General features: G+C 38.3%; 1 protein-coding gene across 9 annotated transcripts in view; it reads left to right on the top strand.

The window, feature by feature from the left end:
• The window catches only part of LARP4 (La ribonucleoprotein 4), a 104,334-nt gene extending 90,373 nt beyond the window's left edge, over positions 1-13,961 (top strand). For 8 of the 9 annotated variants that reach the window (XM_027768167.1, XM_006168167.3, XM_006168171.3 and 5 more), the window contains 4 exons: positions 3,329-3,490; positions 7,998-8,122; positions 8,235-8,403; positions 9,983-13,961. In XM_027768167.1, coding sequence (XP_027623968.1) covers positions 3,329-3,490; positions 7,998-8,122; positions 8,235-8,403; positions 9,983-10,318 — 792 coding nt within the window. In that variant the 3' untranslated portion in view covers positions 10,319-13,961. The remainder of the gene's footprint in view (positions 1-3,328; positions 3,491-7,997; positions 8,123-8,234; positions 8,404-9,982) is intronic. The other variant, XM_006168170.3, reaches the window with a different exon arrangement.
• The last annotated feature ends 2,367 nt before the right edge of the window (positions 13,962-16,328 follow it).

Here is a 16,328-nt window from a genome sequence, read left to right as displayed (position 1 = left end):
CCCAGGGGGGATGGTCACGCCGCAATCCCTTCTCCTCCATTCTCCTCTCGGGATCTTGGGCACGCATGCACACGCGCCTGGCGTGAGTTTTAAGCCACCGGGTCCGGGACACGAACCACAGTCGACCATGTGGGAGTCCAGCCACATAGCCATTACGCTAACTGCTGGTTCCCACCTATAGTTTATTTTTTAATTTCAGAGGACATGTGCATTTACCAGAGAAACAGAGAGAAAGCACCCTCTAATGGGGAATGGTCTTTCCATAGACCCTTAGCCTCCATTTCTCTATCCTGCTAAGATTTGAGGAATGGATGCACATATACCCAACATGGTTTTGAATCTGTCGTTCAGGATTTGAAATATAAGGTCAACCATGTGGGACCTGGCTCCCTTAACCACCAGGCCACAGGGCCAGCCCAATTTTTTACCATTTATTGTATTTATTTTTATATTTTTAACTTGCCGCAGGATGTGTTGCTAAAGAGACATAATGGGACAGAGGGCGAGTAATGAGAAATGACCCTCCAGGGGGATTCCCACACTGCAGTCTCTTTTCTCTTCACCTCTCAGGAGTTTGGGCATGCGGGCCATAGCCTGGTGATTAAGGTGGCTAGATCACCTTGGCTCTCTGTGTGCTTCAAGTCCCCAACTCATTGACTTGAAAAAAATGCTAGGTGCATGTGTTAATGTGCTAAAAAATCCCAAAAGGAGAAGAAAATGGAAAGGATTGCATTATAAGCATTCCCCATGGAGGACGATGCACTCTTGTTTTCCTTTCTCTGTTTCTGTCTGTCTGGTGAGCACACAACCATGTGGCAAAATTAAAAAGAAAAAACAATAGTTTGCATATAGGTGTTGTAGTTCAAGCCACAGCAAATGGACATTACTAAGGAAAATACGGAAAGTGAAAGAGTGCTAACTGAATAGAAGTAAAAAATGGTGGCCAGCAGGTGGCCTTTTGGTTAGGATGCTGGGCTCTTACATGGCTAACTGTGGTTCAAATCCCGGACCTGGCGACTTACTTTCTTTCTTGCCTTCCCAGCCTCCCTGGCCTGGTGAATGCATGTGCCCTATAACAAATTAAGAAATAAGAATAGTAATGATGATAAATAAAATACATAGAAAATAAAAATGACTCAACTTTCTTCAGAAAGGGGTAGAGAAAGAATAGTATTATTAGCTGTGCAAACTATGAGAAAGAGGTATCACGTGGAAGCTAAGGAAAAAAATTAATTTCCTGGGGCTAGTAGATAGTGTAGTACTTAGTGGACTCCCACATAGCCAACTGCTGTACTTTTTGTTTTTTGGAGAGGTTTTTGCTCTAGGGTGCATGCACTCAACAGAGAGACAGAAAGCGAGAAATCACTCCCCCCCCCCCCATGGGGGATGGCCACGCTGCAATCCCTTCTGCTCTGCGGATCTTGGGTGGGCATGCACACATGCTCAGTGTAAGTTTAGGACTCGTACTGCGGACAACTACATGGGAGTTCATCAACATAGCCATTTCGCCAACTGCTGGTTCCCTGACTGCTGTTGTAGTCCTAGACCTGGCGGCATAAAACTCATGCTGGGCCCATGTATGTGTATACCCAAGATCCCTGGAGGAGAATAGAAGAGAAGGGATTGTCGCATGACCCATCCCCACTGAGGGAGGTGATTTATTGCTTTCTGTCTCTCTGTTTTCTCTGGTGAGTGCACGCACCTTACAGCAAATTTTTTTTTTTTTTTTTTTTTTTTTTTTTTTGGGGAGTTTTTTTCTTTGGTGTTTCACCTCTAGAGATTTTTGCTATAGGGCTTACGCACTAGCTGGAGAGACAGAGACAGAAAGCTAGAAATCACCACCCAGGGGGAATGGCCACGCTACAGTCCCTTCTTCTCCATCCTCCTCTCAGGATCTTGGGCATGCACGCACATGCACCTGGCATGAGTTTCGAGGCTCCTGGTCAGCAACTTGAACTGTGGTCAACCATGTGGAAGTCCAGTCATGTAATCATTATGCCACTTGTTAATCCCAGGAAGAAGGATTAATACACCAAATTCTGTAGTGAGGCCAGGAAAATCAACTAGTCTTTCAGATTTTGCATTGTAGGAGGTGTTTGTGACTTGCCAAAACAATTTTAGTAGAATGTTGAATAAGGAGGTAAGGAAGTAGAAGAGAGTAGAAGGTAAGAGGCTTGTCAGAGGATATATAGAGTGGTAGATAGAATTTCAGATATTTTGTGTAAAGGAAGAATAGTTTTCTCTTTTGAGACTATCTGGGAGGAGAAATGATGATGGCAGATTTAGGCAAGATGGGTTTCTTTTATTTTTACAATGAAAGGGGATTTAGCAGTACGTGTATATTGGGTCGGTGGAAAAGTCATAATTCATTTTTGTGTAGAAAAATACGTCATGACTTTTTCAGCAGTCCAATAAAATATATTTAAATTTAGTCTTTTTTAAAATTTATCATTGTTAATATTTTTCCATTTGCTGTAGGACACATGTGCTCATCAGAGGGAGACTGGAGGGGTGGCGAAGGGGAGGGAGGGAAAGCGGAAAAGCAAACCGCTAAGTGGGTTCCTAACTGCATTTGCCACGTGGGAGTCTAGTGCCTAAACCACCAGGATACTCGAACTGTGCTGGTCCCCAATATCTGTATTTCAGTTTGCAGAAGGCATGTGTGCTAGCTAGACAGAGAGAAAGCAAGCAAGCAAGAAAGCATCCACTGTGTGATGTAGTTATCTCAATAGAAGGCATGTGTGCTAGCTAGACAGAGAGAGAAAGCAAGCAAGGAAGAAAGCATCCACTATGTGATGTAGTCATCTCAATTCTTTCTCTTCTATCATTTTTTCTTGTTTTAATGATAGGGCGCATGCATGCAAGGGAGAAAGGGAAACACCCTCAATAAGATCTCATCCCCAGCCCTTAAGCTACTCAGGATCTTGGACATATGTGGACCCTGTTTTCAGGCCCACCCAGAAATCTGAACCCACAATCAGCCACATGGTTTCAAGTACATACAGACTGCACCAACTAGGCAGGGCCTATAACAGTTTTAGAAATGAAAGAATAATGTAATTGGTTAGAAGATTTAAGGAGTATTGCAAAGTTTGCTAAACGAACAGCAGGGAGCTGACCAAAGATGAGTGGGGTTGATAAAAACTGATGAGAGCTCCACTCAGATGAGAAGCCAAAAATGTATAGGGAGACATGTCTATGAGTTATTATTAATAATTATTATTACTAGGATAGAGATTTTTGTTTGTTTTCTTACAGCATTCAGCTTCTATGGCACAGGATTAGAGAATTAGATAGGCATGTGACCAGTTTGATTTGTGTCTTTTAGAGACCCCATCCTTCAACTACTGAAGCAAAGCCTCCAACACCAAAGTTTGACTTACTAGCCTCAAATTTTCCTCCTTTACCTGGAAGTTCATCCAGAATGCCAGGCGAACTCGTTTTGGAAAATAGGATGTCTGATGTTGTTAAAGGTGTCTACAAAGAAAAGGTAAACACTCTAATATCCACTAGATTCTTTCTTAATGTATTGGGACCATGCAAGGCTTTGTTTTATTTAAAGATTTAGCTGCATATGATGTGTATGCATGTGGTTTTTGTTTTTTACTAATTTTTTTTAGTTTGCTATAGGTCTTGTGCAATCATTGGAGAGAGATGGTGGTGAGAAGTAGTGAGAAATCATTCCCCAGAGTGGATAGCCATGCTGCAATCCCTTCGCCTCTTAGGATTTAGGGCATGCAGACCACTTGCCTTGAGTGTTTTTCAGGCCACCAGGTCCTAGACTTGAAACTGCAGTCAGCCATGTGAGATCTAGTCACCCTTAACATTGGTGCCATCTGCTGACCTCACAAATGTGTATTTATCTCATAGCTTTTACTCATAGAGTTTTCAGCATAGAACGCTGTTTTTTTTTTTAAAGAATTATTTTATTTAACTTTACTATTGTTATTATTTTTTAATTTGACTTAACATTATTTATTTAACTATTTACTTTTAATTGGACCAGAGAGGGACAGAATGAGAAAGAGAGAGAGGGAGTGAGTCAAGAAGCAAGCCACCAGGTCCGGGAAACGAACTGTGGTCAGCCATGTTGGGGTCGAGTGCCCTTAAGCACCACGCCACCTGCCAACCCCTAGAATGATTTTTAAAAGATTTATAATTAAGTTGCTCAAAGCCAATGAAGTATATATTGATTTTCACAGGTCTTTTTATTATTCACATCAGCGTGGTAGAACTTATTTATCCAAGCTAGGTGGAAGGCGTTATTTCCACTTAAATAGTGATACAAATGAATTCTGAGCTAACTTAGAAATTCAGTCTTTTAGGGACTGGCAGCTGGCATGGTGGTTAAGGGCTGTAGACTCTCACTTTCTCTCCCTCCCTCCTTCCCTCTCTCTCTCTCTCTCTCTCGCTCTCCCTCCCTCTCTTCTGTTCAAATTAAAATAAATAACTAAATAGATAAAGTTTAAAAAAATAAAAAATAGGGGCTGGCAGGTGGCTTGGTGATTAAGGGTGCTGGACTCCCACATGGCTGACTGCGGTTCAAGTCCTGGACCTGGTGGCTGCGCTCTTGCTCTTGTGCTCACTCACTCTCTCAATCCCTCTCTGGTCAAGTTGAAATAAATGAGTGAATAAGTGATAAATAAAATAATTTTTAAAAAATAATAAAAATAAATAAATAAAAATTAATAAATAGAAAATAAAAAGAAATTCAGTCTTCCAAATATTGGAGAATAGATCTCAAAAAAGCAATACACGGGCCCAGCAGGTGGCATAGTGGTTAAGGTTGGATTCTCATATAGTTGACTGTGGTCCAGATCCTTGACCCAGTAGCTTGAAATTCACACTGGTGTATGTGCATGTGCATGTATGTGCATGCCTAAAATCTCAAGAGGACACTGGAGGAGATGGGACTGCACTGTGTCCATCCCCTGGGGGTTGATTTCTTGCTTTCTTGTCTCTCCCATAAGTGCATGTGCCTATGGCAAAAATCACTCCCCCCCAAAAAAAAGGGGGGGCGAACAGGTGACTGGTGGTTGAGGGCACTGTACTCCCACATGGCCAACGGTGGTTCAAGTCCTGAACTGGGCAGCTTGCTTTCTCTCTTTATCTCTCTCTCTCTCTGTCCCTCTCTAGTCAAATTTAAATAAATAAATAACAAAGTTAAATAATTCTCAATAAATAAATAAATACACATACACACTCATTATGTGCAGATAAACCTGGTCTCCAGCTTTTTTCTAATATTTTTCTATTCATTTTTTAATTCATTTATTTAACTCTATTTTTATTAATTAATTATTTATTTGTTTAATTTGATCAGAGAGGGACACCGTGAGAGAGAGAGAGGAGGAAAGGGAGGAAGCAAGCCATCAGGTCCAGGACTCAAACTGCTGTCAGCCATGTGGGAGTCCAGCGCCCTTAGCCACCACACCATCTGCTGGCCCCTATTTATTTTATTTATTTATTTTTAAGTTGACCTGAGAGGGACAGAGTAGAAAGAGATAGGGAAAGTGAGAAAGCCAGCTTCCAGGTTTGGGACTCGAACTGCAGTTGGCCATGTGGGAGTCCAGCTCCCTTAACCACCATGTCCCCTCCCGGCCCCTACAATTTTGTTTTGACTGTAGATTTATCCATTTCCAAAATCCTTTTGTCCCCACAGATCATTGTCATTTTCTACCCCTTACTTTCTTCTTTCTTTCTTTCTTTCTTTTTTTATTATCGTAAGTTGTATGTGCTTACCAGAGAGAGAGAGATACTCACCCTTCTATGGGGTGTGAGTATTCATAAACATAGGTGTGTTTTTTTTTTCTTTATTAAGAGAGAGAGAAAGAGATTTTTGTTATGAGATGCATGCACTTGTTGGAGAAACAGAGACAGATAGAAAGTGAGAAATCACCCCCGGGGGTATGGCAACATCGCAATCCCTTCTTCTCCATTCTCCTCTTGGGATCTTGGGCACACATGTGCATGCTTCCAGCCTGATTTTCAAGCTTCCGGGTCCAGGACTCAAACTATGGTCAGCCATGTGTGAGTCCAGTGACATAACCATTACACCACCTGCAGATCACTCTATCTAGAATCATAATTCCTTCATCCTAGTACGGGATTTTTTTGTACATCTCTTTCTCTTCTGTTTTTTGTTTGTTTTTTTTCCCCTAATTCATTATCAGACTTTACTAGTTCAACCTCTAATATTTTTGTTTTGAGATTTCCTCATTTTTATTGTTCTATTGTCTATAGTTCTTTCCTGAATTTTTCTGAATATTACTTCCTAAATCTATTGAAGATTTTATTTCATCAATCAGTTTTAATTTCCATGGCATTTATTTTTACTTTTTGCTTATTTGTTTCATTGCTACTGTTTCTGTAAATTCTGGCAAAGTACACATAAATTTCATCGTCTTGACCATGTCATGTTTGTCCAATTCAGCAGTGTTAAATACATTTTCATTGTTGTTCAACTAGACTACAGAAGTCTTTATCTTGAAAAATTAAAAAAACTCTGACCATTAAATAAGTACCTCAGGGACCAGCAGCTGGCATAATGGCTATGTTGCTGGACTCCCATGTAGCTGACCGTGATTTGAGTTTCGGACCCGGTGACTTAAACTCATGCCAGGCATGTGTGCATGTGTGCCCAAGATCCTGAGAGGGGAGTGGAGGAGAAGGGATGTGGCATGGGCATCCCAACTGGGGGATGATTTCTCGTTTTCTGTCTTTCTGGTGAGTGCACATGCCCTGTAGTAAAAACCTCTCCAAAAACAAAAAATTTAAAAAAAAAGTACCTCATATTCCTTCTTTCATTAGCCCCTGGCAACTCCCATCCTGCTTTCTATTTAATTTCTGTATAAACTGAATATGTACCTCAGATAATACAATCTTACAGTATTTTTTTTAAGAGATTTTTTTGCTATAGGATGAATGTTTTAGCCAGAGAGAGAGAGACAGAACGTGAGAAATCACCCCACCCAGGGGGGGATGGCCACACCAAAATGCCTTTTCCTCCATTCTCCTCTCCAGGTTTTGGGCACACATGCACATATACACCCAGTGTGAGTTTCAAGCTGCCTGTTCCAGGACTCAAACTGGTTGACTGTGTGGGATTCCAGTCATGTAACCATTATGCCATCTGCTGGTCCCCAGTATTTCTCTTTCTGTGACTTCCTTATTTTACTTAGGTTTATCTAGGGTCATCTAAGTTCATCTATATTTCAGCATGTCAGTACTTCATTCTTTTTATTGGCAAATAATATTTTATTTTGCAAACAGTTTTTTTTGTTGTTGTTTCTTGTTTTTTTGTTGTTGTTTTAGGTTTTTACTGCAGGTTGCACATGCTCATCAGAGATAGGGAAAGTGAGAAATCACACACACACACACACACACACACACACACACACTCACGCCCCAGGCAGGAGTTACCATGCCACAGTCTCTTCTCCTCCATTCTCCTCTCGGGATTTTGGGCATGAGCACATACGGACCAGGCGTGATTTGGACTTTGTGAGTCCAGCACCTTAACCACCTACACTACCTGCTAGCCCCTACCACACTTTGTTTATCCATTCACCATCGGATGGATGTTTAAATCCATCTACTTTTCCCTGTTTTTTTTTTTTTTTCTCACTATTATGAGTAATGCTTCTATGAACATTTGTATGAAAATGTGTAGACATAGGTTTTTGTTTTTCTTGGATACATATAGCTAGGGCTAGAATTGTGTCATAAGTTAATTCTGTGTTTAAATGTTTAAGGCTCTGCCACATTGTTTTTCTAAAAGCAGCTCCATCACTTTATATTGTCATCTTTAATGTATGAGTATTTCAACATCTTCATATCATTATCAACATTTGTTACTGTCCACCTTTTGATTATAGCTGTTACAGTGGATATAAAGTAGTTTCTCAGTGGTTTTGATAGGCATTTTCTTGATAAGTAGTGATCTTGAACATCCTTTTGTGTGTAAGTGTTAAGTTTGAAATATTTTTTACCTGAAGGATAATGAAGAGTTGCGAGGTAGTTGTCCAGTGCCTGCAGAGGACGAGCAGACCAATTGCACTTCTGCCCAACAGCTCAGTATGAGTGCTAGTTCTCCATGCTCGGCTGAGCTTCCCGCATTAAGGTACACATTTTGATATAGAAGATCCGAAATGCTTAATTCATTTTTCTTTTGTTCAGTTGTTCAACTGTACCTTCATACCCTAAGTCTAATGTCAAGCTCTTTCTTTCCTTAGCACAACTCCCCAAGAAAAGGATGTAATAGAGGATCCCACTGTTCAGAAGGATGTTCTTAACCAGATGACTATACCAGTTTCTTCCCCAAGTACTGTGAAGCCATCAAGAGCAAATACTGCTTCACCATGTAATAGTAACATAAATGCAGCCGCAGCTGTGACCCTACAGGTAATCTAGAGTTTTAACAATGCTTTGCTATCTCAGAGTCATTTGGGAGTCTGAATTGGGGCTGCTTACATCAGGATGTAGCTAAAGGAGTTTAAAATTATTGTGAAAGAGATAGGAAAATTAAATCATATTGAGGGAGTGAAGAGTTAACATTCTTCAGTTTCTTTTGATTGCTGGTTTTTTGCTTTTCTTCCTTCCTTCCTTCCTTCCTTCCTTCCTTCCTTCCTTCCTTCCTTTTCTTTCTTTCTTTCTTTCTTTCTTTCTTTCTTTCTTTCTTTCTTTCTTTCTTTCTTTCTTTCTTTCTTTCTTTCTAAATCATAGTCAATCAAAGCTTTTTGTATCCAGTTGATGAATTTATTTCAGGGAGACTAGCATAAAGAGGCCTTGCACATCATGTTATGAGTTGGCTTTTTGTTTTTAAATTGTTTTTTTTTTTAATTGCAAGAGGGTGCATGCAGTCACCAGAATGCTACAGAGAGGGAGAGAGTGTCTGCCAGTCAAGCATGTTCATACTGCCATCCTTTCTTCATTTTCCCATCCTTTCTGGATTTGGGGCATGCATGTGCACCCAGTGTGTTTCTTATATTTGTTGTATGTATGATGTAATAAGTCTGTGAAATCCACCGTAGGATCATTTTATTTGTATTCACATTCCAGGATTGTTTCATAATTTTATAATGGAGAAAATACAGAAAAACAGAAAATACAATAGAAAATTTACCTATAGTCTTTTAATTCAGTGATATAAATAGTAGCATTTTAGTACAACTCTTTCCTTTTTATAGGTTAAGAGCACTTTCTGTTCTCATTTAATGATAACAATAATAATAGAAAAGAGCTACCACTTGAGGGCCAACTGTATAAAGCCTTACTGTGCTTTATTCTATTTTCACAACACCTCAGTTTTTTCTCTATTTTCAGATATGTACCTAAGTCTTAGTCATCTTTAGTTTCTAACTTGTTTGTCAAGATTCTTTCAGATTTTCAATTGGCATTTCTTCTTTTCAAGAATTATTTAATTATTATTTATTCATTCATTTATTTTAATTTGACCAGAGGGAGACACAGAGAGAGAGAGGGAAAGTGAGAGAGAGCAAGTCACCAGGTATGATGCTCAAACTAGTTAGCCATGTGGGAGTGTCCAGCGCCTTAACCACCACGCCACCTGCTAATCCTTCTCTTGACATAGAAAGAAAGAGCAAAGTCATTTTATTTCATCTTATGAAGATGCCATTAGTAAGTTAATTTGTCCTTCCTTGTAGGCATTAAGGTTGTTTCCAACTTTTTCATCAGTATAAGAGAGACATTTTTCTTATCAGTATAAGATGTTGACATGAATAGACTTAAGATAAACTTTTGTAGTGAAATTTTATCACAAATTGCTAAGGCTTTTAGTTATTTTCAGAAAATACTATTATTTAAGTGGTTTTTTTTTTTTACCAGCATACTGTAATAGCAGTACATATGAGAGTGCCTTTTGTCCTTTCCTAGAAAATAATGTATGCTTTGCTTTTTGTACTTCATTAGAGAATGTCTGTCATAATTTTTTTGTTTGTTTTTTTTTATCACCACTTCAAAGGAACCCCGAAAATTAAGTTATGCTGAAGTGTGCCAGAAGCCCCCTAAAGAGCCATCTCCAGTTGTGCAGCCACTACGGGAACTTCGCGCCAATGTAGTGTCTCCCACCAAAAATGAAGAGAATGCAGCTCCTGAGAAGTCCATTGAGAAACCACATGAGAAGCCAGAACCAAGGGCTAGCAAGGATTATTCTGGCTCACGAGGCAATACCATTCCCAGGGGAGCAGCTGGAAAAATCAGGGAACAGAGACGCCAGTTTAGCCATAGGGCTATACCTCAGGGAGTAACTCGACGTAATGGCAAAGAGCAATATGTGCCACCCAGATCACCAAAGTAAAAACAAAAAAAGAAAACTATTCAAAAACTTCTCTCTCTTCCCATTAAACTTGAGCCGTGGCTATATTGAACTATTTTGGAGGGGAGGGTATAGCCAGGAAGGAAACAGGAGAAAGTTCGTCCTTAAATCAGCATGGATTTTGGAGTGATGAGCAGTAGGATCCCAAAATTCATCTCTAAAGTGATTTTAAAATGCTGGATGATTCCAATCAGTATAAATATATATATACACACATATATATATACATATATAAAATATAATTTTTCTATTTTTGTTTTTGATTTTAATTTGCAGAGAATTTTCTGCCTGGAATCAATTTTGAAAGTTCAGATATAGCTTGGAAAAAAAAGAAAGTACATTATACATCCTTCTGTATAGGAGATGAGGGAGTGAGAGAAAATATTTTTTGAAGAAGCATTTCTGTAAAATTAGAAATTACTTTTTTTAATCTATTTAAAGTTTGGCTTGGAGAATGCCATCTCTGACTATATGGCCTTGCGTTGCAAAGCAGATCAGTGGCTGGGTGCCTGTTGTGGGTGTGAGTGTGTGCAAGAGTGATTGAAGCCAAATCTGTTGTCATGTTAGTAAATGATTTGAAAACTGAATGTAATACTTGAGTAGATTTTTCTTTTCACATTGAGATTTAGTCGTCTTTTTGACCTTACTAATATTTCATTCAACAAGAAGCTGTTAAACTCTGATTGTACTTGGAGAAATGACTATCAGCTTGATACTTATGAAAAGAATGGGGGTTATCAAAAAAATGAAAATTTTGTCTTAGATCTGAGTGGATAGGGACTTTTGAGATTTAAACTACTTGGTGATTCCCCCTACCAAAATGAGAAACACAAATTTTTTTGGTACTTAATTACTTTTTCTTTGACTATACCCCCCCAATCAAAATAACCAACCATCTACTGAATTGTATGTTTCTAACTGCTTTGACTAGTCTAGTCAAATCATATAACTGTTAAAAATTTCTGAGTTGAACATTGAAGTATTTTTACTCTTTTGTTCATATACTTAGAATTTTAGGTTTAAGAGCAATAGGGTAGACCAACCGCACCATAATTTATTTGTGTTAGTGTTAAAGATGAAACATTATAACTGACTCTTAAAAGTGTTAAATAGTGTAGAAGTAAAAAAAAAAAAATTGTAAAGGCTTAATTTGGGGGGATCTTTTTTCTGTTTACAGTATATTTATCACTTTCTTCCCCCCCCCCTTTATCCCTCCCCCCTAAATTTAAGAAATCCAGTTTGAAATCCACAGAAACAGAACCTGGAAGTCATTTGACTTTTAAAGGAAAAGATGGTTGAAGAGTATTAATGCATAATTTCTCAGTGAGTGAAATTACAGTTCTCATATTATAGGCAAGTTTACATGCTGGTATTTAGAAAATGGGTAAAATAATAAAACCATGTTTCATTAATCTGTTTTAAGATGTCATACCATGTTCAGAGTTCTATGTATGGTGGGATTTTTTTTTTCTTTCTTTTTTGTTAGGGATAGTTTATAATAGTAAGAACTGTCCCTTATGTTAGTGAATTACATATGTACAAATTGAAACTGTAAATTGTGAACACTGGAAAGCACCATTGTGACATAGAGTAAACATCTTAGTAATATATTAAAATGAATGTAAATGGAGGTTAAAATTACATTACTGTGAAACTCATCTTGCAACTCTAAGTTAAGCTTTGGAGATTTGTATTAGTGGGTAAATGTTAAGAGCTTTGAAAACACTGCACATTTCTGTACAAGACAGAATTGTTTCTTTGTAACTTATTCATCTTGATAATTGCTTTTAATTTGGTGAATCAATAACATGGTATATATTTACACAATTTAAAACTACTCATTTCTACACACTATTTTTAAAAATCATCTACTAGATGAAACATACAATAAAACTACCTGTTCTGACATTGGGGGAAGTTTAGGTCCTTTTTTTTAAAAAAAAAAGAAAAAAGTGTTAATAATCATTGACTACATCTATGATAAAGTGCTCATTTTGGTTTTCATAGATAATGCTGCAGTTGGTGGAAATGATAAACATTTAAAGTGTTAACACCTTGTGAATGCATTGGATTTAAGAGAATAAACATTTTGTAAAAATTGCTTGGTAAGGATCATAAACTTAATTATTGCACTTAACATGAAACATGACTTTTTTTTTTTCAAACAATGTGTCACAAATATACGATTGTTTTACTTGTATGCTTGGATGACTGTTAATCCAACAACTTCTAAAAATCCAGAGGGTCTAATTGAAAGAAAGAAGTCTTTTTGAAGGAGGCAAGTGTATGATTGTTTTTCCCCACACATTACTGAAAGAAATTTAAAGTTGTGACCATTGTTTAATTTTTTATATAGTGTTTTTAACTTAATTTGCTTCGTTATAATTACATCTGATAGTTCCCATTTGATGGGATGTATAGAGAAGAATTAAGAGAGTGTGTGTGTATAATATATATATATATATTCACATGTATTTAGCGTTTATTTTTATTACAACAGATTTAAGGTTTGTATCTAATTGATACCTGTGAATTGTGTGAAACTGTTGCCTTTTATTTTCCAGCATTACTCTATCTGATGAGGGTGGGCATTCACTGCAGCTCAACCTATTTATTTGGTTCTTTAAATGGAGGAATTTCAGTATCAAATTTTTCTCTTCACTCTCATCATTTTAACATTTTCTTGGCTATTGTAGGCTAAAGTAGATATAAATGATATTGAATGTTTGGTACATTGATCTTATGCCATAGTTCTTAGTTTATGAAGAGGACAAGAGTCACACAAGTACATCATCTTACACTTCATAGAGAAGGTACACGGAGACATTGTGAGATCAGTTTCCATTTTTCTCTCCTCATAATTACCATTTTCATAGCATCTAGGACCCATGTCTAATCTGAATGATTTCAGTTTTGTCAAGTATAAACCCTGGCATTTAAAATAGTGATCTATCTAAATTTTTTTCAGATGGATTTTGGAGGAAGATAAGACATTTCAGTGATACTGGTGTGTTGCTGTCATCTTATGTGCTCAATTTGCAGGTGATCACGTGACACGCAGAATTCTGATTTACTTTTGGTTTCTAAAATTAAGGTAGTTTGAATATTGGTTCACATTCCTTTCTCTTTTTAAAAAATCAGTTTGCTTTGCAGAAGGCTTAAAGATGGAGTGTTAGCATCTTGAGTATTGTCAAGGAGAGCAAGAATGTTGCTGGAGCAGAAACTAGTATTTAAAAGTTGTAGAACACTTTCTATAGTCTTACTAGTTATGGCCTTAATAGTTAGTCTCTTGGCTTAAATGTCTACTGGTTTATTTTGAAGCAGTTGAACAACACTGGGGTTAGATCTCTTGATGTTTTGTGTTGGCAGTATACATTAACCATATTTTAAAAGTACCAGTTTTTTAAAGAAAACATAAACTCTTAAGCAGACAGTATATTCCTTTTGAGGGGTTTTTATAAATTCTCGACTATAATATGATGTTTTTCCCCTAAGTTTTTGTATTTCCTTACAATTCCATGGCCATTAATTTAACTTTAGACCTTTGGCATATGCTAATATAGCTGTTCTGAGCTTCTAAAAGGATACGTAGACATTTTATTAGCTGATTTGAGGGCTTTTTTAAGTTGAAAAAATTTTGCTTTCAAGTTGAGCATAAATTGTTTTAAAACTGACCTGTAATTAAGCAATTTAAAAGTTTACTTCTAAAAACATTTTATGCATCTTTGATTAGACAGTTCCTAAAAGTGCAATAATTCAGTTATCAACAGACTATGTATGAAGCGGTTTGGTTTTCCGTTTTGCAGCACAGAACACTGTTTAGTATATGTAAGTAAATAGCACATCAACTTTGGTTTCTTTGTTTTTGTTTTTGTTTTTTGTTTTTAACCTGATTCAGATGTCCTTTGAGTGACATCTCTGAAATGTTGGGAAGTGGGAGTCAGAACCAGTTATCTGACTTCTGTTTTGTCCATTGCTTAGGTTTGTTCCTGTTGTCAAAACCGTTCCCCCCGAAATGGTGTGACACATGCTCATGCATAAAATGTTAAAATAAGTGCATCCTTGTATTTGTATTTGTTTTCAACATTGCCAAGGTGCTATGGGAAATTACAGTAACACAAGTAGAAAAAAAATAAAATTATTAAAAAGCAGTACTGGTTTCCTTCCTCCAGGTGGTGTATGTCTAATGACTACTATTTAATTTTTTATTATATTACATGCTGCCCATTCAGCTGGGTTTTTTTAGGAAGTGATCTATAAAACAAGGGTAGATAGCCAGAAGATAATGATTCATGATTTGGGGATTTTATTTTAATTCTTTTAGTGTCAGAGGCAGTTATTGACAGAAAAATACCAAGACAGTGGGCATGTTGTGGCCTAACTTGAGTATGTATCTGAGTATCAAACCCAGCTAAAATTTCTTTCTTTAAATTTTTTTTTCCTTCTTTTTTTTGGAGAGGTTTTCGCTATAGGGCGCATGTGCTCGCCAGACAGACAGAGAGAGACATAGAGACAGAAAGTGAGAAATCACCCCCCAGAGGGGGTGGTCATGCCGCAATCCCTTCTCCTCCATTCTCCTCTCGGTATCTTGGGCACGCACGCACACATGCCCAGCGTGAGTTTTAAGCCACCGGGTCTGGGACACGAACCATGGGTGACCACGTGACAGTCCAGCAACATAGCCATTACGCTAACTGTTGGTCTCCCCCCCGCCTTTTTTTTTCCTTCTCACTGTAGGGAGTATGTTCTTACCAGGGAGAGGGAGATAGAGTGAAAAATAACCCCTATCAGGGGACACGGTCATGCTGCGATCCCTTCTCTTCCATTTTCCTCTTCAGATTTTTGGGCATGCGCTCACTCACGCCCAGTGTTTTTTTTCCAGCCGCCAGGTCCAGGACTTGAGGTAGAGTTGGCTCTGTCGGTTCTAGCTGCCTTAACCTCCATGCCACCTGCTGGCCCCCAGTTAAAGGTGTTTTTTTTTCCCTTCATTCTATTTATTTATCATTATTATCATTCTTTTAATTTGCTACAGGGCACTCATGCTCATCGGAGGAGGAGAGAGTGAGACAGAGAGGGAGGGAGGGAAAGTGAGAAAGTAAGTGGCCACGTCCAGGACTCGAGCCACAGTGAAGATGGAGTCTACCGTGCCACCTCCTGGCCTATAGCTTAAGATTTTTAAAGTGGAAATTGACTGGGCAATTTTAAGACATTTTTATTGAGTCTATTTCTCTTAAATATTTCTTTTTAAGGCAGAAATTGAAAAGTCAAATGAATCTCTGCCTTTTTAACAGCCGTCACCTTAAATTAATGTGATAACTCAACTTTTATTGATTATACTATTTTGCTAAAAGCCACTGAAGTGGTGTTTCATGGCTGTAATGTAATAGTAGTTCTTCAATTGTCTTGTTATGATGACCTTATTTAGTAATAGGAATCTAGATCTTTTACATATTTTTTAAATAATCTTTTTATTGAGCTTTAATTTGTCCAGAGAGGGAGAGAGGAGGAGAGAGAGAGATGAAGCAAGAAAGAAGCTGCCAGGTCCAGGACTCTCGCCATGGATGGCCACGTGTGAGTTCAGCACCCTTAACCAACATGCCACTTGCCAGCCCATCTTCATATCTTTGAAATTTTGGCCAAGGACCAGCTGCATGGCCTGGTGGTTAAGGCAGCCAGATCTCACATGGCTGACCCCACATAGTTCCTGTGCTAGGCCTAATTGCTTTTTTTTTTTTTCCTTTTTTTGGGAGAGATTTTCACTATAGGGCGCGTGTACTCGCCAGACAGACAGAGACATAGAGACAGAAAGCGAGAAATCCCCCCCCAGGGGGGATGGTCATGCCACAATCCATTCTCCTCTCGGGATCTTGGGCACGCACGCACACGCACCTGGTGTGAGTTTTAAGCCACCGGGTCCGGGACACGAACTGCAGTCGACTATGTGGGAGGCCAGCGACATAGCCATTACGCTAACTGCTGGTTTCCGAGGCCT

This window comes from Tupaia chinensis, unplaced genomic scaffold (genome assembly GCF_000334495.1).
Source record: "Tupaia chinensis unplaced genomic scaffold, TupChi_1.0 Scaffold145652_1, whole genome shotgun sequence".
In the NCBI taxonomy this organism is placed as follows: domain Eukaryota; kingdom Metazoa; phylum Chordata; class Mammalia; order Scandentia; family Tupaiidae; genus Tupaia; species Tupaia belangeri.
This window is presented reverse-complemented; position numbering and strand designations above follow the sequence as displayed.